General features: G+C 35.2%; 1 protein-coding gene across 1 annotated transcript in view; it reads right to left on the bottom strand.

The window, feature by feature from the left end:
• Cdk13 (cyclin dependent kinase 13) overlaps positions 1-27,857 on the bottom strand; it is a 106,134-nt gene that overhangs the window by 36,350 nt on the left and 41,927 nt on the right. The window contains exons 3-7 of the mRNA XM_037206459.1: positions 26,452-26,622; positions 24,958-25,097; positions 22,754-22,924; positions 2,589-2,778; positions 1,787-1,843 (exon numbers count right to left, since the gene is read on the bottom strand). Of these exons, the coding sequence (XP_037062354.1) occupies positions 1,787-1,843; positions 2,589-2,778; positions 22,754-22,924; positions 24,958-25,097; positions 26,452-26,622 (729 nt within the window). The remainder of the gene's footprint in view (positions 1-1,786; positions 1,844-2,588; positions 2,779-22,753; positions 22,925-24,957; positions 25,098-26,451; positions 26,623-27,857) is intronic.

Raw genomic sequence — 27,857 nt, 5'->3', positions numbered from 1 at the left:
GGAAGTAGAAATAATTGGGTCACTAAGTTCAAGGCCAGTCTGGATTACATAAATATAGAAATAAGAGTTGAAAACCTGAACTATATATATATATATATATAGCTCCTTGACCATTGAAGTCATTCAGTCGTCTACATCAGCAAAGACACAACAACAGGAGAACTGATGAAGAAAGTATGTCACATATGCACATAGAATTCCATGAAGGTGGGGAGAAAGGGAGGTGGGAGGATCTGGGAGTTGGGGTAGTTGAACTACCCCAAATATAGTATATGAAAAATATAGTATATGAAAAAAATCTAATAAAAATAAGCTATAAAAAAATAATAAATACTGTGTTGTTCAATGTTGTGACAATATGATGAACCTGAAGGACATTAGGTTAAATAATTCAGGCAGAGAAGATAAAGATCACATGATCTCACTTGTACATACAAGCTAAAAAAGTTCAATTCAAAATCATACAAAGCAAGAGTGTAAGTCACCAAAAGTTGTGTGTTCAAGACTGAAAACTGGTCAAAAAATATAAAATTTTCAACTAGATGGGAGGAGTAAGTTCAAGAGATTTATCAAACAACTTGATGAACATAGTAGCAATTCAATATTGTCTTGAAAACTACTAAGAGATTTTTTTAAGTGTTCCTACTACAAAAAAAAATTAACATAAGACATTAGCTAATTAGCCGGCTTTAACCATTCTACAATGTTATACATAGTTCAAAACAATTTATTGTATATAATTTTATACATCATTAAAAATAATTTTTAAAAAAGATAACATAACTTAATTCACAAATTTATTATTACACAAATATATAATTGAAAGCAGGAAAGGAATGAACTACACTGACTACATTTATTAAACCCAATCAATCCCACAGCTTATTTACATAAAAACATTATTTCAACAAAATGTTTTATTTTAAAAATCTGTATGAATTCTAATAAGAGTCCTATTTCTTTACCACCAGACACAAAGGGAGCCAGTCAGATACACACTCCAATTTTAGCCAGAGAAGCTCCATCTTTCTCTATCTTACACACTGAACTCCCTGGAACTATTAAAACAAGCAGTTCCTCACAACTGCTTGTTTAAATAGTTCCAGGGAGTTGGAAAAAAAAAAACTACTGAAATATAAGTAAAACAAAAACAAAAAAGGTGAAGTCTAAAATAATAATAAAACAAATTATTTTAAATTTTAAATGTACTATTTATAAAGCATATACCAAACTTTATTATTAAATACACAATTAAGAACCTTAATCTCTAGATCTGCACTAAAAACTTAAGTATTAGTTTTTAAAAAGTTTAAGTTCATTGAAGTCATATTTAAAGTTCTACATTTTAATAGAAGTTTTATTTATCCACCATTTAAAAATCAAATTTGTTTAAAAATTAAATATACAAATTATAAAATTAAATCAGTCAAACAAGTTTTTTCTTTATTATTCAGGAAGCACAAATGTCTGTATTTAAAAAAAAAAAAAAAAAAAAAAAAAACAGGGCTGGAAAAATAGCTCAAGGAGCACTTGTTGCTTTTTCAGACTACCTAGGTTCAGTTCCCAGCACTCACAGGGTAGTTCACAACCCTCTGTAACTCCAGGTTCAAGGGATTCAAAGGACCTCTTCTGACCTCCACGGGTAGAAGATATACATGTGGTACACATACATACATATGGCCAAGGACTTATACACATAAAATAAAATTTTAAAAATTAACATTCTAAATTTAGTTTCTAAAACTGAACTTTGTGCTTATAATAAGTCATCTCAAAGTACTCTTACCTTTCTTCTGAGCTATATAAACGAGCAAGTCCAAAATCTGCAAGTTTTATCTGTCCTCTGGTAGAAATAAGACAAAATAAAAAAGCATTAGTCTATCATGAATCTGATAATGTGTATTTACATTCTATTCCTGGGGCTCAATTAAGATACAGTTTAAAAAAAAACATACAAATTCTTTCACTGAACTGCTGTACTACAGGCAAGATTAACTAGAGGAAAATGTACTAGGCAAATTTACAAAGTAACAACTAGAATCTTGCTTGGATAGTTTCTTTTTGTTGTTGTTATCGCCCATTCAATCATCCATATCTACAAGTTCTTAATTTTTAGATTCAATCAGCTGTAGATCAAAACTATTGGAGGGGACTATATTGTACTGAAGATGTCCAGTCATGTGTGTTAATATTTCCTACATGACAGTGTACCAACTGTTTATAAAACATTTACATTTTTAATATAGACAAATACTACCTTAATTTATGAAAAGCTTAAAGATCCTAAAAGGATACAGTGTATAGTCTTAGAAACAATCCTCCCGAAGGGGCTCAACACATTTATTATTTCAGTGGTGCTAGTGTGACAATATCTAAGATGCTGTTTCAGTACCCAATTAGGAAAGTACCTCAGTGACATCTAGACAGAGTACTTACTCAAGTAAATAATACTCTTGAACTAAGTCATGGTGTCTCAAATTTATGTTTAAACTGACTGTTGTTCATTACCCAAGAAATCTGAAGCAATAAACTAAATTTTACAGGAAGTTATCTATTAACACTTAAACACATAAAGCTCATATCCATACCTATTATTTAGAAGGATATTTGAACATTTAATATCTCTATGCAAAAAGTTCTTCTTATGACAATAATCCAGGCCTTCCATGAGCTGCCTCATAAAAGATTTTATATGGTTTTCATTAAAATGAACCAAGCCTGATTCCAGTAGTCCCATCAGATCATGGTCCATATATTCAAACACCAGGTAAAATGCACCTGAGAATGAGAACAATTAACATATTAAAGGCTTTTATTCCTACGGTCTATCTAGAGGTTCAAATTTTTTTAAATAAAATACTGGGATGGGGGGATTATCCTTGAAAGTAATAGCTACTTTGTCACATATTTGTAAGACTTGCTTATTCTCTCAATACTTTGTATCAAAAAATAGCAAAAGCAGTTTTCTTCTAAAGAAAACCATATGACACAGATCAATTCTGCTAATTTCCACATTTTACAGTTTTCAATCTGATTAAATCTTTACCAATATCAGACAAATTGTTTTTCAGTAGAAAGTGAATAAAATCTGTATGGTGCAAAGAAAATTAAAAAGTTGACCAATGTCATCTTTAGATGGCTTCTATTAAACTTTTAACAGACACATAATTTGTTTATATAAGACTATGCGTGAAAGCATAAAAATTACAACTTTACCTTTTACAACCAGTGTTTAGTGTTTAAAAATCTTAAATAAAACTTATACAAAAGCCATGCTATCCTCTGTGAAAAAAGGAAAACAAGCATAATGCCAAGAAGACACTCAAACACAGTTCACAATCAGCTCCTAACTTTAAACAGAGCAAAGAACTTTCAAAAATGATACAATTAGCATTTTGAAAAAAAATCTTCATGGTCACTAATTCTGTGTAGACATTAACATTCAAAATTTAAGATAAAGTTATACTTAGAAAATATGATTACAGTTATTGGTAGGTGAGATGACTATCTTCCTGAAAATTTAAAAGAATATAGAGGAAATCACTGGATTAGAGAATAGCCTATATGCACAAAAAGTAAGATCAAACACAACCACGATTCAATAAAAGGAGGTTTTAAGGGTTTGGGAGATGGCTCAATGGCTAAGTGTTTGCTGCACAAACCTGAAAACCAGGATTCAAATCTCCAGCACCCACTAGCAATAGCTGGTCATGGCTAGAAGGGTTTATAACCTGTTTTGGGGGTGAAAACAGGCAGTTCTGAACATTCACTAGCTAGCCAGCCTACCTGAAATGTCAAGCTTCAGGTTCAGTAAGAGGACCTATCTCAGGGGAATAATTACATGGATATAGCAAGACCCCCTTTCTCCTCCTCCAGCCTCCACATGACCACACCTAGGCACATGCATCCCTGCATGTACATACATACATACATACATACACACACACACACACACACACACACACACGAATTCACTGTACACTCTCACAAAAAGTTTTAAATGATACAATAACAGAAAAATACAAATGACTAGAACTAAATTGTTACAAGAATTAAACATCAAAATAGAAAAATTTATAAGGTAATTTCAATAAAAGGACTGATGGTTAGGTTTTATTCTTTTGCCTGAGGTAGAAGGGGTGAGAACTTAACTTGACAAAATAATTATAAAATTCACCATGAAGAAACTTTATCAGATCATTATCCAAACACTGGTGAAAATACACATTTTGCCATACAAGAAATTAATATGCCCTGTCCATGCTTAGAGAAAGACAGAACAGTGTAATAAAATACACACCAGAAAACAAATTAAATGTTTACCCAATAATTATGGGAACAGCAATTTCAAATTTAAGAAAGTAAAAGATGACAAAAAATTCATTTAGAAAAATTAGAACCCACAGTGAGATAAGCAGTTACATCAAAAACAAACTAATGAAAATGTAACTAACAGATCCCACTAAATAATGACTTGGGAATGCCACTGGAAGACAATACAGAGCCAATGAGGGAAATGACAACTGGGAAACTATTGTCTGTGATATAAGTAAACATCATTAATATCAAAGAAGGCCTTATAAACCAGTACAAAAGAAACTCATCCCACAGAACATGAAGAGAAATAAAATGGATGATCAGATGGACACAATGGTGTATGTCTGTAACCCTAGCACTTTGGAAATAGGAGAAAGATCCGAGGTTCAAAGTCATCCCCAGTTCTATATTAGGTTAAAGTAGAGCCTCCAATATTCAAAAGGATGTCTGTGTCCAAAGCAACATTAAATATACTAAATCTCACTACAACTCCAAATGATTAGATCAAAACAATATACCATTTTAACAAAAAGATTTCAAAAGAGTATACAATATTAACAAAGGTGGGGGGAGTATAAATATAGAAGATATGCTTCATTTCTACAGCTCATAGAATAAGCCACTAGCACACGGGTACCTACTGAGAACTTGAGGCACTCTAGTCCAAAATAATTTTTAAGTATAAAATGCACACCAGATTTCTATTACTTAATATGAAATATCTCAGTAATATGCTACACAATTAGGTATGGTATACAGGCCTGCAACACACACAGAAGAATCTCAAATGCAAGGTCAAAGTGGTTTATATAGCAAGAGTTTGTCTCAGAAAAATAAAATACTAATAATAATTAATGATAATAATGGCTAATGGGCTAGAGAGATGGCTCAATGGTTAAAAGTCCTTGCTGCTCTTGCAGAAGACCTGAGTTCAATTCCTAGCCCCCATTATCATGTGGCTCCCAACTGTCTGTAATTATAGCTCCAGGGGATACATCCTCTTCTGGCTTCCATGAACATCCATATGCACAAGAGCGCACTAGTGTGCATGTGTACACACACAAATATAAAGACATATCCATTAATAATAATATACATTAAAGCTGACACTAGATTAAAAATTGTTAAAATTAGCCAAGCGTTGGTAGCACACACCTTTAATCCCAGCACTCAGGAAGCATAGGCAGGCAGATCTCCAAGTTCAAGGCCAGCCTGGTCTATAAAGTGAGTTCCCAGACAGCCAGGACTACGCAGAGAAACCCTATCTCAAAAACACCAAATTATTAAAATTGATTTAATTTCATTCTGAAACAAAATCACTAGATAACATTTTATTTTGAAATAAAAACCTTCCAGTTCTATTTCTGTCAAGTAGCAATAAATGAGAGTACTAAGAACTGGAATAAGACAAAATGATATTCTGCTCTCAGAAACCATATTCAGTGGAAAATTACTAGAAACAGTAAAAATTCAGAAAAATAGTGTAACATACAATAGTCATTAATATTAGCTATCACTTAAAAGATAAAATAGAACCCATTAATAACAGATAATTAAATTGAAAGGAAAAAACTCCTACATGGGCAAAAATTTTAAAATTCCTTTATGAGACAGAAAGAAAAGCACACAAAGAGTGTTCAAAGGAATAAAAATGCCAATCTTCCCAAATTAATTTGTAAATTATGCAAAAGCCCAATTTCTAGAATTATTCATGTTATGCTTTAAATGATAAAATGACCCATAAGCTCATGTACTTGGACACCTGATGCCAAGTTAACAACACTGTTTAGGAAGGTTATGGAATCTTTAAGAGGTGGACTCTTGCTAGAGTAAGAATAGAGGCAGGCTTTGAGGTTTATAGCCTGGCCTTAGCTGATTCCCTCTTTACTACTTCCAGTGTATGGGTGAAATGTGATCACTCTGCTTCCTGACTGCCATGCCATGCCATTCCTGCCATATTGGACCAAATCCCCTCATGAACTATAAGCCAAAATAAATTCTTTTTCTCCCCTAATTTGCTTTTAGGCCGAGTAATTTATCACAGCAAGAAAAGTAACAAATACAATCAGAAAAAAAAAAATTCTCCTACAATGTAGATCATTAAAAAAAAAAAAAACTGAGAAAACCAAAAGCCTCTGAAAGAGAAAAGAAATATATAAACAATGGCTCTACATCCTATTTCTTTAAATTTTTTAAATTATAATGTAAATTGTTTCTGTAATTAAAAAGTGTGATTCAGGAAATACAAAAATAGATTCCAAGTGCACATTGAATTTTTACTGTAGGATAGACTGTGGGGTTGGCAGACAGCTCAGGTGACAGGCAAGCATGAATTCCAGATCCCCAGCACCATGTAAAACTCTGGCACAGTGGCACATGACTGTAATATCGGTACTGGGAAGGTAGATCCCTATAGTTCACTGGCCAGCCAGACTAGCTGACTATGATGAGATATCCTGTCTCAAAAACTAAAGTAGAGAGCAATTAAGAAAACACCCAATTTAAAGAAAGAAAGAAAACAACTGATAGTGACCTCTGGTTTCTACATGCACTTAACACACCCACTCACCCACCCCAGAGAGACAGAGAAGAGAGGGAGATACAGAACGCAAAAAGATATTTCATTCAGTAGGATGATCTTCTTAGTAAATAGTGGTAGGATAACTACATACCCAGATATAACAAGGTAAAAATAGTCTGTCCTAATAACATTCACCAACATAAAAAGCAAATAAATCAATTGTAGAACAAGTAGAAACAGAAGCATTTGTTGAAAATAATTCCTTATGCTGAGAGTAGAGAAAAACACCCCTAACCAGCAAAAAACAGTAAGAAGACAAGTAACTGTGACTACTATCTCTAAATCAAAAAAAATAGGCTGATAGAACCACACAACTAACCAATGAAAAATCTTCATGGGGACTGGAAAGATGGCTCAGTAGGTAAAGGCACTTGCCAAGCAAGCCCAGACACCAGAGGTGCATCCCCAGAACCCCAAAAAGGTAGAAGGATAAAATCAACTCCACCTAGTTGTCCTCTCACTACATGTGCACCATAGCTATGTATCTCCCCATGCACACATCATGTATATAAACAATGATAATAAATTATAAACAAAAACAAAGAAATCCCCATGGGAGCCATTACCACAGCAGGAAGGCCAAAAATTTAACCAATGAGCTGGAAACCCAGTGTGAATTAAGTTTGAATAAATGGTAAGGGGACAGACTTAGCCAGGAGAGGTATCTAAACAGGCCTGACAACCTAAGTTGAATACCCAGATGCAAAAAGGTGCAGGGAAGAACCAACTCTCAATAGCTGTCCTCTGACCTCCACTCTGAAATGCACACACGAGCATGCACGGCCCCCGCCTCCCCACACACACATATACACACCACACACCACCAATTAAGAAACTGAGTATTTGGGATGGCAAGATGACTCAGCAAATAGAGGGTACTGAATTCAAATTTAAAAAATAATAACAATAATATGCAGTGAAGGATTCAGTCTTGGACTCCAGTACTTTTCCCAAATTTTTATCACTTAGAAATCCTACATCAAAATGATCATAAAAGAAATTCCGTGTTCCCAGTAAAATAAAGTATTTGATATTCCCAGAGCAGTGGTTCTCAACCTATGGGTCACGACCCCATTAAAGGTCAAAAAAATTTCACAGGAGTTGCATATCAGATACTTACATTACAATTCATAATATTATGAAGTAGCAACAAAAAATAATTTTACAGCTGGGGCTCAATCACAAAATGAACTGTATTAAAGGGTCACAGGACTAAGAAAGTTGAGAACCACTGGCCCAGAGCATCTCGTTCAGAGCAAGGCTTGTCCTTCAGAGTAAGTTTTTCCTAGAGCTTAGCCAGTAGGCTCTACTGGGATCTTCCACCTCTGGAGCACTCCTAGCCTTCAACTAACCAAACAAGGCTCAGCTCTAGCTGTTTCTATCTCATTTAAAAGCAAGAAAAACCAGCCACAATTAAGAAGTACCTATGCATAGCATAGCCTTGAAGCACAAGCTTGCTAAAAACTAATGCAATGATAGTTTCCCTACCCCCATTCCATACCGTTAATAGTGCTCATAGACGAAAGATCAGAGAGTGCGTCAAAAGAGCATGTTTCAGGCCCTATTTAAACAAAAAACAAAAAACTTCAGAGAACTGAAAAACAACTAACTATGAAGACAAGCCTAAACAAGAGAGGAAATTCTAGCCTCAAACCCTAACTAGTAGTATAACAAATACTAAAAAGAGTCCAAACAGATAGCCAGGTAAGCATAAAAGCTTACACTAAAGACCTATTCACCTCAGCAATCACGTATTATTTAGGACTTCAAAGAAAATTTATAGGAAATATTAAAACACAGTCTCAAGAAACACAATAAGCATCAGCGTCAGAAGTAAATAGACAGAATTATCTTATCAGAAACTTTTACAAGCTATGATGAATATGCTAGGAACACTAGTTGAAACGAGTACATAACATGTCAGAACAGATGGGCAGTGTAACAAGTTCTGAGAACTGAAGGTAATATTGGAACTTGACCACTGTAACCGAAATAAAGACTGTCTTTTCAGTATCCTGTACTGATCTAAAACCATGTCAGCTTGCACTCTCTGCTTGCCTGTGTGTGTATAAGATCAAGTCAGCACATCAGAATAACTTGTAAGCCATTAAAATGCTTGACAAAGGAGGGAGGGCTTACCAATGTACTATTATTTCATTATTCCACATGGAAAAGGGTGCTATAGTTTGAATCTTAAAATCATTAATATATGTAAATGTATTAATTTAGGAAATCAATGGAAGTAAAAACAAGCCCTAGTACTCTTCTTCACTGTCTATGCTGAAGACTTTGTTCTAAAAAGGCACCTGTAAAATAAAGGAAAACAAAATGTTTCTCCTGAAAGAAAGAGGGGGGGGAGGGGGGAGAGAGGGGAAGAGAGGAAGGAAGGAAGGAAGGAAGGAAGGAAGGAAGGAAGGAAGGAAGGAAGGAAGGAAGGAAGGAAGGAAGGAAGGAAGGAAGGAAGGAAGGAAGGAAGGAAGGAATGAATTATCTTTCACAGGTTTATCAATATACCAAACATATCCAAGGAAAGATTCACTGAGTACAAAGATATGTCAATAGGAATGTTCAAAAGTGATGTGTAGAATACTGGTTGTGGTGATACCAAAGGTGGAAGAAAAAAAAAAAGATAGAGCAGAATATCCAAGGACCATAAAACAATCACAAGATGCTAACACTATTTTTTTAAGGCTATATCAATCAGAGGGAAAGAGAGAAGGAACCAGAAGAAACACTGGAAGCAATAATGAGTAAGAAAGCATTCCTCGAATTACTGAAAACCAGAGATGTTTTCCTATATGCCAACATAGGAAACAACCATAATTTGAAAGTAAAAACATGAACTGGACATGGTTGGCACATGTCTTTAATCCTACCACCCAGAAGGCAGAGGTAGGCAGATATATGAGTTCAAGGCTAATGTGGTGTACAGAGTTCCAGGACAGTAAAGGCTACACAGAGAAATTCATCTCAAAGAAACATAGGCACACACAAAACATCTGTGGAAAAACTACAAAATTTCAATGGAATCAATTATAAATCCAAACATGATCCACGTATGTAGATAGTAGGCTAAACATATCAGATGAGTTCTTCCTTAATGTCTAGATTTAACACAATGTTGACAAAAACCCTGCCAAGTTATTTTGTAGATATCGATGAAATGACTCTAAAGTTTAACTGGCTAACAACAGACCAAGAAGGGAAATACCATGTTTAGAAGAAAAGTTAAAAAAACAAATACTCCTCAATCTAAGACTTACTCTATAAGCTCCCCATCATCAATACATGGTGAAGTTAGAGGAGAAACAGGAAAAAAGATGAGTGGTACACAAGAAAAACATGGAAATGGACTCATAAAAAGCAGAGAACTCATCTTGAACAAATATGGGAAGGCAGTGCAGTGGAAAACAGAGTTTTCAAGCAAATGTTGCTGAACAAGTAAATAACATATAAACAATATATAAACAAAATAATTCTACAAACAGCTGTGCACCATTCACAAAAATGACTTTAGGAGGGGCTTTTCAAGGCAGGGCTTTCTCTGTGTAACAGCCATGGCTGTCCTAGAACTCACTTTGTAGACCAGGCTGGCCTCCAGCGCTGGGACTAAATGTGTGCCATCACGCTTGGCTCAAAAATTACCTCTTACTGCATCACAGAACTAAGTGTAAAATGGAAAACTCAAGCGAGTTCCAGGAAAGGCGCAAAGCTATACAGAGAAACCCTGTCTCGAAAAACCAAAAAAAATAAATAAATAAAATAAAATGGAAAACTCAACTACTAGAAGACATATCCAAAATATCTAGGTTTATCTTAGGATTCATGATGATTCTTTAAAAATATTTATTTTAAATTATGTATTTGGAGAAGGTGTGTGTAGGTAGGTGCTAGTGTCTGAAGAAGCAGAGAAGGATGTCTGATCTACTGGAAATGGAATTACAGATTGTTGCAAGCTGACCAATGTGGGGACCAAGAACAAAACTCAGGTCCTCTGCAAGAGCAGCCAGTGTTCTTAACTAAGCCATGGCTCAATTCCTGATGAGTTTTATATGTAAAAAGCTGACATCACAATGTTTGAAAAATTGAACCTAATAAATTATGATAAAATTCAAAATGTCCCTTTTTAAAAAACACCCTTGGAGAATGAAAACACAATTTGAGAGGAAATCTTTATGAAATACATATCAGATTAAGAAAAGTCTGGTTTCCAGGGCTAGAGGGATGGCTCAGTGGTTGGGAGCACTGACAGCTCTTCCAAAGGACCCAGGTTCAACTCCTAGCACCCACATGGCAGCTCAAGGCTGTCTGTGATTCCAGTTCCAGGGGACCCGACACCCATGGCAAAAACACTAATGCACATAAAATGAAAATAAATTAAAAAAAAAAAAAAAGAAAGAAAGTCTGGTTTCCAAAATATTCGAGAAATTCTTAAAACTTTACATTAAAACTCAGCATGGTGGTGATGTCTATAATCACAACTACGCAGTAAGGAGGAGAGAGAAGGCTCTGAAGTTCCCCACTAACACTAAAATCAAACCCAAACCCCAAGTCAAAGTTTGGTGCTTAAATTCTCAAGAGTACAATGAATTTACATGCTACACAAGTTCAAGGACCAAAGATCATACAGGAAGTAACTATCATAGACACTAAAACACTAATGAAATAAAACACAACGTTCCACTTAAATTTTATATAATTACTAAAATGGCATCCAATTTCCACCTGTCCTAGAAACAGACTAACTAACCCCAATGAGAAAAAAAGCCATCAGCAGACTTTGAGCTATAATGCACTGAAGAAGGCCCTTAAGAGAAAACCATGTACTTCAGAGAATTACTGAAAGCTAGATTTTCTCTATAAACATGAGTATCTACTCTTCAAAGTCAGTGGGAATGAAGCAGATGTTGTAGCAGAACTTGGTTTTAGTTTTAGCACAATCAAGGACTGAACCTCAGAGGTCATGCAAGCTGCAGTCCTAGCCAGAGGTCTCTGAAAACAGCCTTTCTGTCACTAATCAACCAAGCTTAAACTCTGCCCTCTCTTTGGATGTATTATATAAGATAACAAATTCCCATATAATTTCAAGTTATTTTAGTTGGTTTTCTGACACTCTGCCCAAATCATCCTTTATAGTGTGGTGGTTAAATTTATTAACTATAATACCCAGCTACTCCCTTGAATCTAGCCCAAGTCTAATTAAGGCATTTTAAAAGACACAAAGTGAAGACTCCAAAATCTAAAATCCTGCCATACCCAATCTAAAGCTCTGGTCATAAACACGACACCACAAGTACAAAATTTTACCTTACCCCCTAAGATGTGTCTCAAATCAAAACAGAAACACAGAAAAAAATTACCTTTATGATAGTATATACAGGTATATATTTAAAAGTATCTCACATCACAGAAAATTCTACCCTGAGCCATGGTTCCCATCAAATGTTCCAAAATTTAGAAAACCTAAAAAGTAAGTCACATCCCATGCATTTCACATAAGGGATATTCAACTTCTCTACTTCTCTATTAATAGGAGACATCGAGAAGAGGCTACACCTCCACAGTGTGCTTGGGCCTTCATCAAGTTAGTTAAGAGAAAAGATTAAAGATGAGAAAATGGTGGTGCAGGCCTTTAACCCCAGCACTTAAGAGGAAGAAGCAGCTTGATCTCTGTGGGTTCCAGGATATCCATAGCTACATGAGACCCTGTCTCAAAAAAAAAAATTAAAAAAAAAAAAAAAGGCGCCAGGCGGTGGTGGCGTACACCTTTAATCCCAGCACTCAGGAGGCAGAGGCAGGTGGATCTCTGTGAGTTCGAGGCCAGCCTGGGCTACCAAGTGAGCTCCAGGAAAAGCGCAAAGCTATGCAGAGAAACCCTGTCTCGAAAAACCAAAAAAAAAAAAAAAAAAAAAAAAAAAGGCAGGGTTGTAAAAAAGAGGGGGGAAAACAACTCTGGTTCTAGATGGTAAAGTAACAGTACAGATATCTGAAAAAGTCATAAGGAATCATACTATTATCTACCTACCTATATAATACATGTAAGTTGGCATATAAATACACGTATACAGTTTAAATAAAATTTTCCCATCTAGGTTGTCAAGAGTCACAGACCCCTAACAAAACAACCCAACACTAAGCACAAGAAGCCCTCTTCTGAGTTGGTCAGAGTAATCTAAGACATCTGCAAAACATTGTAGGCTATCGTTACTGCCCTTGGTCGCCCCCTAGAGTTGAAAGGTCAGCCCACATTGCTGAAGACTTAACTCTTCAGAAATAGGGCCCAGAGGCTCCTGAGCTGTAAACGACCTAGCCTCCTCCCTGAGGACTAACTTTCAGAAAATTAATGTCTGGTACTGGAAACATAGCCAACCACCTGGGGCTAGTGAAGTCAAGGATCTTGGAGAAGAACCTAAAACTGTCACTTTCCTAACCAGCATAATGCCTAACTACATTCTAAATATTTGTGTTTATACCCAGAGGTAAGTGTAGTCCTCACCGGTATCAAGGAAACTTCTTTTCACAACAGACGGAGACCATTACAGAAAAACCACAACCAATCAAAATACAGAGCTGTGCCCAGTCCCAAGTAAACACTTACAACACAACCAACTTCCTAATGCTAAGGATCACTGTGAAAGAGGAGGCAGAAAGACTGTTAAGAGTCAGAGGAACAGCGAGTTTGCAATTATATCCATAAAGCTTCTCTAACGTGAATGCCTACACATGAACTGAACATGAACAGCAGACATGCAGACGTGGATGGGGAAAGCTCAGGAGGTCTCAACCTTACACAAAAAACTACAGGCAACCAAAGAATGACAAGAGCTAGAGAAATACTCTTCACCACAAAAAAAGCACACCAACTGGTTATCCAATACCAAACGTTTTCAAGTCTGAAAACACACACAAAGAAACATACAGACTAAACAGGTTATATACTTGAATGTATTTAGGAATATATATGTATGTAACAATTATTAATGAAAAAGCCAAGAATTTGAAAGAGAGCAAAGAGTTTGAAGGGAGGAAAGGGAAAGGAGAAATGTTATGATTATAATGTCAAAAAGACAAAATATTAAGGGATACAAAAGAAACAGGGAGGGGTTATCTAGTTGCAGAGTGCCTTTGGACCCAAGGCTGCAAAAGCCAATTCCTGTGAGACTCTCCATCCTGATGGCCAACCCCCAATAATCATGTTACTCAACTCCACGACTTCAATATCCCATTAGTTTTTGAAATAATGTTCTCAACAGTTTAACTTTAATTTACATTCTTAACAGTTTTTTAACATAAAGATACTTTTACCAGCTTCTGTATGTTCGCTGATAGTAATAAACAGTATGTGTTTAGAGGTGACAATTTCAGTGGTTTCCAGAGATATATACCTCTGAGACTGACTACATTAAAGATAATAAATATATCCTCATCCCCAAAATGTCCTTGTAGTCATGGAATACAGTAACATAAATATTACATTAAACTTTACCTATTCCTTTGTAAATATTTCCTAATTATCAATAAAACAATTTTTTTGAACTCTGACATGTTTTTAATGTCTCTATAGCATTTCCCAGTGGTAATATGCCATGGTGATGTTCATAATTCCTTTCACTAGATATATGAATTGCTTGTACTGTTTATTATAAGCAATATCATAAAAAAATCAAAGAACAATTTTGTAACTATGAAAATTCCAAATTAGAACTCTAATTTAAAAGCTGACTGAGCCAGGCATGGTGGCTTTAATCCCAGCACTTGGGAGGCAGAGGCAGGCAGATTTCTGAGTTTGAGGCCCAAGTGCTGGGATTAAAGCCACCATGCCTGGCTCAGTCAGCTTTCTTATACAACTCAGGACCACCTGCCCACAGTGGACTGGGCCCTCCTATATCAGTTATTAATCAAGAAAATGCCCCACAGACATGCCTACAGGCAGTTTGATAAAGGCATTTTCTCTCTTGAGATTCCCTCTTTACAGTGAATTTAGATTGTGTCAAGTTGATAAAAACTAACCAAAACAATCACCAAGAAAAAGTAAAATGACCCAGCAACCTGAAGAAATGTAGAGAAGCTGCTTCGTCATAGAGAAGTCGGTAAAGCAATTCTAGCACTTGGAAGATTGAAAATAAGGGTCTTCCAGAGCAAGCTGGCAAACCAGACAAGCCAAATGGGCAAATCTGGGCTCAGGTCAGAGACCACATCTCAACATGTAAGGTGAACAGCCATCAAAGAAGAGACATCAATGGCAACCTCTGGACTCTACCTATATGAACAAACATGTTAGATATGCACGCATAACACACATATACAAGACATACATTCATATCACATACACAACACATGAATAACAAAAACGTTATAAAAAGGATAAAAGCATGAAAATATGCATAATCTCAAAATAGGGGAAAGTTTTAGTAGATAGACAAAAGATGAAAAATTAAGAGTAAACTGCATTTCAGTAAACTGAGTATCAAAACTTTTTAATGAGAACAATTGGAATCAGCTTTCTTGTATGGTGATCTGGCTTTAATCATTAATATGAAAAGAGCTAGATATATCACTTAACCAAGTCATTCTACTTCTGTATCCCATGAAAGTCCCAATTAGATATTTATACTAAATGTTTTTTAGTAAAGTACTCAACAGTCTAAATACACCTAAGTGAAAAACCCCTAACAGAATAAGATACAGCAAAATTATAGCATATAGAATACTGTCTCTTTCTAAATTAAGGTATATAAACATTATCTAGTTGTAGAAGATAATATACTTCATTTTTAATTACATAAAAGTAAACAAGTAACATACATACTTATTATATATACACTGCCTAGAAAAAAAAGCTAAAAAGTGGAAGCCTCTTGTCTCTTCCCTAGAAAACATTGACTACATGTGCATATATTCCCCTTAATAATCATTTAAGCCCTTTGTTTCTGTATTCCAGAGTGTTGTGTTTTGTTGTTTTGCTGTTTTCTGAGACAGGGTTTCTCTGTGTAGTACTGGCTGTACTGGAACTCAGAGATCCACCTGCCTCTGCCTCCCAAGTACTGGGATTAAAGGTGTGTGCCACCACATCTGGCTGTATTCCAATGTTTTAATTAAACATATCCTGATGTTTGTTTGGTTTTTGTTGTTTTTTTTTTTTCTAAACATTGATTCTCTTTTCCTTCTACTGGGTTAATTATTATCATCTAGTTAGATGTTGAAGTTTATTTTTTTACATTTATTTTGTAGCATTTGTGTGGAGGTCAAAGAACAACTTCTTGGAGTACGTTCTCTCACATGGCTCCCAGAGATTGAACTCAGGTCATCAGGCTTCTGTAACTCATCTTTGTACCTCTTCACACCTTCCCAGCAATCTCTATCTCCTGGGACATTTGCCAGCCTAATTTTTATTTTTCTTGACATTTTTTAGTGCTAATAATTAGAGACTTCTAAGCATTAAAAGAAGGTTGTATTTTGTGTGTGCATGCTAAGTATGTATGCGCATGTATGTGGGGGCCCATGTGCCTGTACGTGCATATGAGGAGGCCAGAGGATCCTGGTGTCTTCCTCCACTACTCTCCATCTTCTGACCTTGAGACACAAGCTTTCATTAACCTGAAGCTCCTCATTTCAGACAGTGTGGCTAGCTAGCTAACAAGCTCACAGATTTACGTGAATGTTTAGCAAAGAACTCAAGTCTAAATACACTTATGTGAAAAGCATTATTCGGTGGCTAAAGGCATGCATAGATTTACATGGGTGCTGGGGATTCAAACTCTGTTACTCAAGGTTGCACAGTAAGATTCTGACTCACTGAACCACTTCCCCAACCCCTAAAAGGCACATTTTTAAAAATTAACTTCCAATTCACTAACTAAACATCTTCAGCTTTAAAACTATTCACTTCTTCAAATAGCCATCCTTTCTTCCTAATAAAAACAATTGCTTCTATTAGTGATCTCATTCTGTTCTTACCATCAACCTACTACTTAGCTATACCTATATACTGTGTGCCATCTTGCAAAGTGCTTCACTGCAGTATTACATTATATGACCACAATAAATCTAAGTATTATTACTTCCTTTTTCCAGAAGAGGAAAGCAGAGTACAAAGGAAAGAAAATACTGAGCTTTTTTTTTTTTAATTTAAAAATGCTAATAACAAAACTCACCATTTTAAATCATTTTAGGTATGCAGTAATTGAGAGACAATTACATTCACAGTTACCCACACCCCCTCACCAATAGTTACTTTGATGTGCTGTTTCACAAAGCATCCTAATGGGTGCGAACTAGTATATTACTGAGGCTTTGACTTACATTTCCCAAATGCCTATTATGTTCAATTTTTTTTCTATGTGATTCTTAGCCATTTACATATCTTCTTGGGAAGAAAAATCTACTTAGGTTCTCTTAATCACCTCGTCTTTTAGTTTATTAGTTTAAAATTGGTTTTTATGTTCTTATTACAAGTCCCATTATCAGACATAGGACTTACAAATATTTTCTCCTATTTCTGTGTTGTCTTTTCATTTCTTTTTCTTTTTTATTTGGAGACAGGGTCTCACTATGTTGCTCTGGCTGGTCAGGAACACATTACATAGATCCACCTGCCTCTATTTCCTGACTGTTGGGATTAAAGGCATGCATCATTAATCTAAGCCTCTTTCACCATCACACCCAGCCTCTTTTCATTGCTTGATATGGTCCAATTTAATTCTGGTGAGGGGTAATTACTATTTTTTTTTCCTTTACTGCTTGTGCTTTTGATGTCATCTAATAACATTTAGCACTTTAACCCAAATATCAGGATCAACTGATTTGAGTGTTAAGACTTATTTCTAGTTTCTAAATTCTTTTGTTGATCAATAATTTACTCTCATGGTAGTGCCAGACAGTTATGGTCACTTTAGCTTTACATTAAGATTTACATTACAACAAGATTTAAATTCAATGCATTCTACTTTACTCTTCCTTCTCAGACCCTATTCACTGTCCCAGATCTTGTATTTATACAAATATCAGAATCTACTTGTCAGTATTTGAAAAGCCAAGCGGCACAACAAGATAGCTCAGCAGGTAAAGGCACTTGCTGCAAAGCCTGAAAACCTGCAACCAAACCTGAGTTTGATTCTCCAGGACCCACAGGGTATGAGGAGAGAAATGACTATCACCAAATTGTTCTCTGACCTCTACACAAATATCATGATACCCTCCTCCCAACAAACAAACAAATAAACCTAATTCTAAGAGCACTGGCTGCTCTCCCAGAGGACCAGGGTTCAATTCCTAGCACCCATACAGCAGCTCATACCTGTCTGGAACTCCAGTTCCAGGGCTTCTGACATCTTCACACAGACATACATATAGGCAAAACACCAATGAACATAAAATAAAAATAAATAATATAAAAAAAAGGTTTAAAAAATAAAAAGAAGCCACCTCTAGTTTTGAGAAGGGCTACAACTATGAAGATAAATTAGGAAGAGTATTATCTTAATATGATTCTTTTAAGCTTTAAAAATGGAATATTTTCTATTTAGTCTTTTTAATATTCTTTCAATGATGTTTCCCAGTTTTCAGGTTACAATGTTGTAAATTAAATTTTCTATCAGTTTATCTTAGCTCTTTTATCCTGTGAGCATAACTATGGTGGTATTTTATTTGTACTGAAATGTGGTTTTCATTGTATGTTAATAAATAAAGCCCGGGGGTCAGAGCTATTAGAGCCATAGCAAGAGTGTGGCAGCGCACGCCTTTAATCCCAGCACTTGGTAGAAGAGCTAGGTAGATCTCTGTGTGTTCAGGGATACAGCCAGCATTAGAGACATACGCCTTTAAGACCTGGAGGGCTGTATTTACAGGCAGTGACGAGGCAGTCATGTGTTTGGGTTTGCAACCAATGAGAAGGCAGACCAGAAAGACTATTTAAAGACAGACACACAGGAAGTAGCTCTCTTTCGGGGAGGTAGGAGCACTGCAGGAGGTAAGATTTTAGCTCTGAGCTCTGACCTCTCGGCTTTCTCTTTTACATTGGTTCTGTGTTTCTTATTTTAATAAGACGGTTGGTTAAATCTACACATAACTGATTGTTTCTATTGCCCTATATCTTGTACATGTGTACACACACACACACACACACACACACACACACTAGTTTAATTTCTTCCTTTCTAATCTAAATATCTTATCTCATTTTCTAGTGCAATTGCTGTGACTAATGCCTCTAGTATGCTACTAAATCGGAGTCTCAACAACACATACCCTTTCTGTTCAAGATGACATATGTTAAATTGAAATAATTTCCTTATATTCCTAGATATTGGGTACACTGATCTATATTTGACAATAGCAGTAGCCCTTCCTTATCCTCCGTATCAACTAACTCTTTATCAATCATGATCTAAAACTATTAGTTGAAAATTTTAAGAAATAAACAATTCATATTTTTAAGTTGTACTTCCTTCTGAGTAGTGTAATGAAACCTTACAGTGCCCATTCTATCAGGATATAAATCATCTTAATCCAGTGAATCCTTGGTAAATTCCCCCCCCCACCCTCCCACCCTGAGACACAATTTCTCTGTGTAGCTTTGGTGCCTGTCTTGGATCTTGCTCTGTAGATCAGGCTGGCCTCGAACTCACAAAGATCCACCTGGCTCTGTCTCCCGAGTGCTGGGATTAAAGGCGTGCACCACCACCGCCCAGCTCTTTTTTTTTTTTTTTTTTTTAAAGGCAAGGTCTCACTATATAACCCTGGATGGCCTAGAACTGATTATGTAGACCAGGATGGCCTCATACTTAGAAAGATCTACCTGCCCCTGCTTCCCAAGTCCTAGGATTAAAGGAATGCCCTACTACACACAGTTTCTTTCTTTCTTTCTTTCCTTCCTTTTCTTTCATTCATTTTTGTTTGTTTGAAATAGGGTTTCTCTGTGTAGCCTTGGCTGTCCTGGAACTCACTCTAAAGACCAGGCTGGCCTCACACTGAGAGATTCACCTGCCTCTGCGCCCTGAGGGCTGGGATTAAAGGTGTGCACTACCACCACCACTACCACCACCGGATTCTAGTTTCTTTTCTTGATCTTTAAGAGAAATTACAAATTAAAAGAGTACTTATACTTCCTCAATACTTAAACACTAACAGTGGAAGCATTATAGTGTAATAAACGCACAATAGCTAGCACAGTAGAATCTGGCTGTCTTGGGATGCAAGTCAATAACTTCAAGAACCAAACCACTATTTTCTAAAGTGCACTTTTGTGTTTTTTAATCTGAGTAATAAAAGATACCTTGAAGTGGGCATCAAAATCTATGAAAATTTATGTTTTGTGAAATGGGGTGCATTATATAAGAACCAAAACAAATAAAAAAAATCTAAAGGCTTCACAGAATTTATAATTTAATGAGGCAAATGAGTTATGACCAAAAGCAGAATACAAGGAAGACTACCAACTCTTCTTTCAAAGGCACTAGCAGCCTTTACCAGAGTACTAAAAGTCTGGGCAGTATTATAAAGTAAAGCTCATTTATTCACTCAACAATTAACCATTTTAACAAATTTTGTACTGGCTGTGTTTGGTATAGAGTCACACCAGAACAAGGCAGGACCCATTTAAATAAATAAATAAATAAATAAATAAATAATAACAAACTAATTAATTATGTTTAGTTATTGAGAATTTTTTTTAATCTTTTTTAAATGGGGAAGTTACTTTAAATTGTGTTCCTACCTAGTGGAAGTTGGAAATACTGAACAAATGAGACATCACCAATGAAAAGTAATATTCAAGAGCAAAAATTTGTCTTTCAAACTTCAATTCTATAACACCATACTCTGCAGGATATGGTGTGAAGGTGTGAAGGTGTGTGTGTGTGTGTGTGTGTGTGTGTGTGTGTGTGTGTGTGTGTGTTTAGAATTACTAACACAGAAGTATCACATGTAATGAATTGAAGTATCACATGTAATGAGTTGAAGGCATCAAAGTTTACTGGCATGTCTGTGGACCACAAAGACCAATGTAACTGAAACTTAGTGCATAATCAAAACTAGCAAAATTAGGATTAGAGAAGTAGGCAGGGAGGTGACAAATGAAAATAGGACACTCAGGGCATGTTAGAGGAAGAACAGATACACTCACTGTCTGCAACGTGGTATATAAAGACAAAACAAATCATATTTCTACTCTACTTCATGGTTAAGATCCTTAGTCCAATATTTATTAAATGTTAAGAGATATAATGGTCCCCTTTTAGAATGGAAAGAAACAGGCTAAGAAGAGATAAAATGCCTTACTAATAAGGTCACAACACTAATAAATTAAGTCTGCAGAGACATTTTATAACTAAAGTCAAGCCAGTAAGTACCTTCTTTTCTATTGTACATTCAGAAGCAATAAAGTAAGGTTAAGATGGCAAAGCATGTCAAATGTCAAGTTAATAAGAAATACAGGCTTTACAAACAACAAAAATCTTAAGACGTAACAGGTACAATGATTCTGATCTCTACACTACATACAGACTACTTTTAAAAAGAGGGTGAGTTATACAAAATAATTACCATATGACCTATCAAATATTTAAAACTGTACATCCCAGAACAGTAGTAAGACTGTGTATGTGCAGCCAGTAAAGAGACTATGTACAATTTTCAATTATAAAGTAATTGTGATGATTGGTTTTTATTGTCAAACTGATAAGAGCACAGAGTCGCACAGGAAGAGAAAAGCCTTCAATTAAGAACCTGCCTAGACCAGAATGACCTATGGGAATGCATGTGGAGCACTGTCTATATTTCAGATAGATATAGGTGGGCCCAAACCACTGTGGCAGTACCATCTCTAGGCAGGTGGTCCTGGGCTTTATGAGATAACTAGTAAACATGAGCTGGCAAATAAGCCAGCAATCAGCATTCCTCTCCTATTTCTACTATGAGTTCCTGCCCTGACTTTCCTCAGTGACAGACCATGACCTGGAAATGTAAATCAAAGAAACCCCTCAACTCCCAAGTTGCTTTTAGACAGAGTATTTTACTACAGCACCAAAAAGAAACTAAGACACAGTCCAACTATTCTGCTTTATATTAGATTTAATGTATGCCCTATGGCAACTACTTTTAATAAAAGTCAAACTTTTCTTAGTATTTTTTTTTTTTAATTAAAAGCAACCATATATCAACTTACTGAAAACAATTTCATGAATGCTGTCCCATACTTTGCAATATGGAACACATCTGCCAAAAGGTGCCAGAGGGAGGCTGAGGTGATGGTTCAGAGGGTGAGCATTAGGATTTAATGTTCAAAACCACAGAACACATATCAAAAATGTGGCACATGGGAATGGTCACATGCATCTATAACCCCAACTCTAAGTAAATGCAGAGACAGGAAGATCAGTGGGGCTTGTTGGCCACCAAGAGAACTCCAGGTTCAGTGATAAACTCTATTCTTAGGGGAATAAAGCAGACAGTGATGGGTATCTTCTCTGGCATCAGCACATAGGCACAGGCATGACTATCACACACATGCATGAGCACACATCCCCCGCTACATCTTTACATTTTTTTCTGTGAATTCACAGAATTCATAATGTAAAAATGTGATAGAAATATACTCTAATATCTTTTCTTAATCAGTGAAAAGTACAAAGATTAAAAATATACCCAAGCTGGAAAAAGTGTTACTATTCAGTACTTGGTTGAGCTGACTCAAGAACCTCAAGAACCACTGAAGTAAATAATGTAATTCTTTAACTCTACTAAATTTTACAATAGTTTGACATTAGAGAACATTTTCATTTACCCAATACTCAAATGATCATCATCTAGTAAGGTGGAAATACCATGAACTCAAAAACTTGCAATTGGAATACATACCTTTGTCCTTCTTAAAATCCAAAGCATCTTCTTTATCAGTCACTATTTCCTTCATATTGATGATACTCTGGTGGGTGAGTTGCCGAAGAATTTTAATTTCTCTAATTGCTGTAATTGGGAAGCCCTCCTTTTCATTATCCAGACGTACTTTTTTTAAGGCTACCATTTCTCCTATTAGACAATTAAATAAAAGCAGGTTACTAGCTAGCAAAAAAAAAAATGACATTTCTCTTAATTTAATTACTTATAATTTCCATTCCTACATTTTTAAATTATAATGCACAAATTGTATTTTAGTTTCCAACATAACAAATATTTATAGTTTAAGAAATTAACCTCTCAAGTAAACTATGGATCATTACACTGCATTTAACACAAATTGGTTAGGATGAGGTAGGTTTGTATTTTTTTATACTCTCTTGATACAGAAAGAGATGGTGAAGAGTGGGTTTATTACCATTCTTTCTGTGGGAAGGAGGGAAGGGTCAATACATCCAGGATACTCATTCATTCATATTAATACATACTCACACTCTCTAGATCTCTCTCACCTCTCTGAAAATATATTCCAACATTTCTTGTCCATACTCACCAATTATCTAGTCATGAAAATGGGGTTCAGACTGTCTCAAAATACATTTCCCCCCATTATACTACATTGCCACAAAATTTAGGTATGTGTGAGTTTTGTATCAGACATCATGTAATTAATCAGACACACATACAAACACAAAGTTATTACAAGTTAAGCTTAGGTCAAGAAATGCTTTAGATTATGGAGATTTATTATGTTTTATTTTTGTGGTGTTTTATTATGTTTTGTTTTATGGGAATGTGCATAGACTTAGTAGGCTGGGCATCAGTCAGCATAAGAAAAAATTCACTATAGTAAAGGCAAATTCCACTTCTTTGGACAGATGGGAAAAAAGGACTAATTTTACAAATTTTCTAAGGAAAAAAATATGCTCTTAATGATTAAAATTTATTTTTCATTTTTATGACATTTTCCTATAATATAGTATTTTGACCATTAAAGCTTCTGACGGTTATAAGTAATCTTATTGATAATACAATATTATCAAATACCAATGGTTATTCTATGTTCTAACTACCTTCATTAGTTTCTAACCACAAGGTGTTCTCCCATATACTAATGACCTCAAATAGCTGTCAATTTTAATAATAGTTCATGTTAAAAATGAACTTAAGTTTAAAAAATGCTAGTTCTGTTGGGCAATGGTGGCACACGCCTTTAACCCCAGCACTTGGGAGGCAGAGGCAGGCAGACCTCTAAGGTCGAGATCAGCCTGGGCTACACAGAGAAATCCTGTCCAATTTAAAAAAAAAAAAAAAAAAAAAAAAAAAAAAAAAAAAAAAAAAAAAAAAAAAACTAGCTCTATGCATTATTTAGTGAAATGTCTAACTTCTATAATGTGACTTCTAATACAATTACTTTATTTCTTTGGAGGAGTCTTTCAAAACTTGTCCCCAAGATTCTTGATTATGCTCTGAAAAAATAATGTTCTGAAAAATTTAAGCTTCTGAATCTGGTCCAAAGGGTAATTTCTATTGAGCAAAGTTGGCCAAAAGAAAAGGATTATATAATTCTTAATATAAAATAACTTACTCCTAAAGACAAGCATGGTGGAACATGCCTATAACACCAGCCCTCAAGAAGCTAAGGCAGGGGTCACAAGTTGAAGCAGCCTAGACTACATACTTAAGACCCTGCCTCAGCCAGGTGGTAGTGGCACACGCCTTTAATCCCAGCACTCAGGAGGCAGAGGCAGGCGGATCTCTGTGAGTTTGAAGCCAGCCTGGTTTAAAAAGTGAGTTCCAGGACAGGCTCCAAAGCTACACAGAGAAACCCTGTCTAGAAAAACCAAAAAAAGACCCTGCCTCAAAAAGAAAAAGAAAAACAAACTACTAATACTTTTGTCTAGCTACTAAGAGTTTAATAACTATTCACCACAAAAGGAACACATCACTAAACCCCACTACACAGCATGGCACAAATACTGAAGGAACAGTTTTATAAGTTTGTTGTGTACCCATATGTACAGATACAGAAAATGCATATACAGAATAAAATGAAGACTAAACAATAGCACTAAGAATCTTTACTTCTTTGGAAATTCTTAAAGCTGTACATTAGAAGAAAGACAGAAAGCAAACACATTCCACTCCAAACTTAACATTCTTACCAGTGTCTTTGTCCCTGGCTTTGTAAACTTGTCCATAAGTACCTTCTCCAATAATTCCGATGATATCAAATTTATCCACGCAGCGTTTTCCCCAGTCAATATCTTTTTCTTTGATTTCACCATAGCGAGGCCCACATATTCTATTAAATATAGTTCTGAAGTTTTTATAGACAATCAAGCAAGCTGAATGAACTGTTTAATAATTCAAAATCAATCCCACCCAATCTTAAACCTGTTACCTCACCCTATTCTTGTATATTTGTGAATATTCATGTAAGACAAGTTATTACTAGTCGATATTATAAATTTTCATAAAAAAAACCCTACCATTCCTACATACTGACTCTTTTGTAGATTAAAACTTAAAAGAGGGAAAAGAAGCAACGGTGCTTCTTTAAAAGGCTTTTAGAAATGTAGCTTTTCAGTAAGTGGATAAAAACAACATTACTAGGAAAGAGTCAGGATTCTCTACCCAGTCTCCATAAAGTTTTGTTTTTCCATTCAATGATTCTCTCTCTTCCCATAAATGTGTGTGTATACGTGTATAGAGAGAAGGAACTGTTACAGTACAATGGAACAAACACTAACAAAATAAAATGACTAAAAATTACTTGTAAATTGAGACTCATAGTAGCATAAAACCACCATAAAAACACTGAAAAATTTCACTCAAACAAGTACAGAAAGTGTTAATTCATATAAAATTAAGACTCAGAATTCCATAGTTGGGCAGAGATTAACAGGTCTGACAAAAGTCAAATTCTTTAAAAAGATGTTATTTTGTAGTGTTTTAACCCACCACAGAAATTCAAGAATTGTAGCAAAAGAATGCAAGGACAGACTAACATTCTTTCCTCATAATAGAAAATGATCTCATATTCTTAAATTACACGTTACCTGAAGAGCAATACTAAATCAAATCTATCCCCAAAGTTTGAAACTTTCCCTTTGTTAAGTAGATACTTTTTAAAAGAGCACCAGTTTTGATAAACTTTCCTTAGCTTCAAGGAAAAGAACTCTATCAGGTATTTAACATAAAGCTATATAAGCTCCATTTTGAAAAATTCTGTGTCTTGGAAAATTAAGAATGTATGCAGTTATATGGGTGAAACAAGTAATTAAAAGCAAAGAAAAACACTGTCTATTACTGATTTTTTTTTTTTTTTGAGCTCACTAAATGCTGTCTTCCACTTTGCTCAATTTCAGTGTTTTTGTATTAGTTAGCTATCCAGCTATCCTAACTATAAATATCTTTGACACATAAAACACCCCCAAATTAATAAATACAAACTGTAAGAAATTTTCATTTGGTTTTATTAGTCACAGCAAATAGATACCACTCGTGAAAATTTGTTTCACAACTCTCAACCTGTACATTTATGTTCAAATAAAAATACACTTTTCATTTTCAATCTTAGTTTTTTCTAAGTTTATAATGATCCAGGATATATTGTTTCCAGTCAAGTTAAGTGCAGGGAGAAAGCAAGCACATACTTAGGCCTTCTTTTGCTGTGTAACTGAGCTGCTGTTTTCTTCTCCTCTGGACTCTTAGAAAGATCATCTCCTCCTGGTAACTCAGGGGGCAACGGTAAATCAGCAAGCAGACATCGGAGTTTCTTTTCTACTTCTTTTTTAACTGCTTTTACAGAAATACTGCCTCTTAAGCTAAAGAAAAGAAAGGAGGGACCACATAAACCACAAATATTTGGTTATATGATTGAAAATATGGTCATGTTTTAAGCATGCAAAGGCTGTATTTCCTATATCACACTTTAAGTCCAGCTAAAAAGAGCACTATTCTTCAATCACTAAGTAAAAACTTTTAAGAAGGAAAAAATGATACAGAATTAAGTAAAAACCATGGAAATCTATAAAATGTAGACTTTAATAATGGTAATATACTGATACTAATTAACTGTAATAAATGCAAGGTAAATAGGGAGTGCAGAATATAATGATTCCATACTGTTGAAGACATAAGTTGGCAGTTTTGTTAGGATACAATTTGTTGGTCTTATCTCTATTAAATGGATATAATTTGTCATATTCTGTCTTACAAAATTTGACATTTATTTTATAAACCTAAGTGTCTTATTAATAGCAGAAATATATGATGTATCTATTTTATAAATAAGCATGCTGGAACTATCAGATTAACATAGAAAGATCTTTAACACAGTAAATGAAAAAAAGGAGTGAAGGAGTATCATGATACAGGGAGGGAGGGATGGAGGGATGGAGGGAAAGAGAGAAGGAAAAGAAGAGAAGAGAAAAGAAAAGAAAAGAAAAGAAAAGAAAAGAAAAGAAAAGAAAAGAAAAGAAAAGAAAAGAAAAGAAAAGAAAAGAAAAAACACAATGGACAATGGTAATGATCTATCTTTTGGAACAAACAGTTTACTACAATTCTGGGAGAAGGATACAAAGTGAGTCTGACATACACTATCTGACTGACTAAGACTCAAGGAGGCACCAGTCCAGCAAAAAGGTGAAAGGAGCTTAAAGGAGTACCTATCAGCCAAACCCAGATCAGATGACTATAACTGATTATAATGTAGGGGGAAAAGTTCCATTTGATTAAGAGGACTAGTTGGAGTAGGAAGAACTGTCTTTTATATGTTAGCTTTATTAACAGCTATTAAGAGGAATGATCAAATTCAAAAATCATCATTTGCAGTTCCTATTATAGTAACAATTAGTAATCTTATTAGTGGGTGCAGGGAAAACAAGTCTTCAAACTAACCAATGTATTATCCTACAGGAATATATCCTAAAGTAGACATAAGTATCCTCTACATAGAAGTTTTAAGGTTGGTCATCACTTAACCAAGTTATTACAGTTTAAGATTTTGTTCCTCATATAGAAGAAGTACATAAAATCATGTCCTAAATATTCTGGCCAA

This window comes from Peromyscus leucopus, chromosome 5 (assembly GCF_004664715.2).
Source record: "Peromyscus leucopus breed LL Stock chromosome 5, UCI_PerLeu_2.1, whole genome shotgun sequence".
Taxonomy (NCBI): Eukaryota; Metazoa; Chordata; class Mammalia; order Rodentia; family Cricetidae; genus Peromyscus; species Peromyscus leucopus.
The sequence above is the reverse complement of the archived record's forward strand: the minus strand, read 5'-3'. Positions and strand labels throughout refer to the sequence as shown.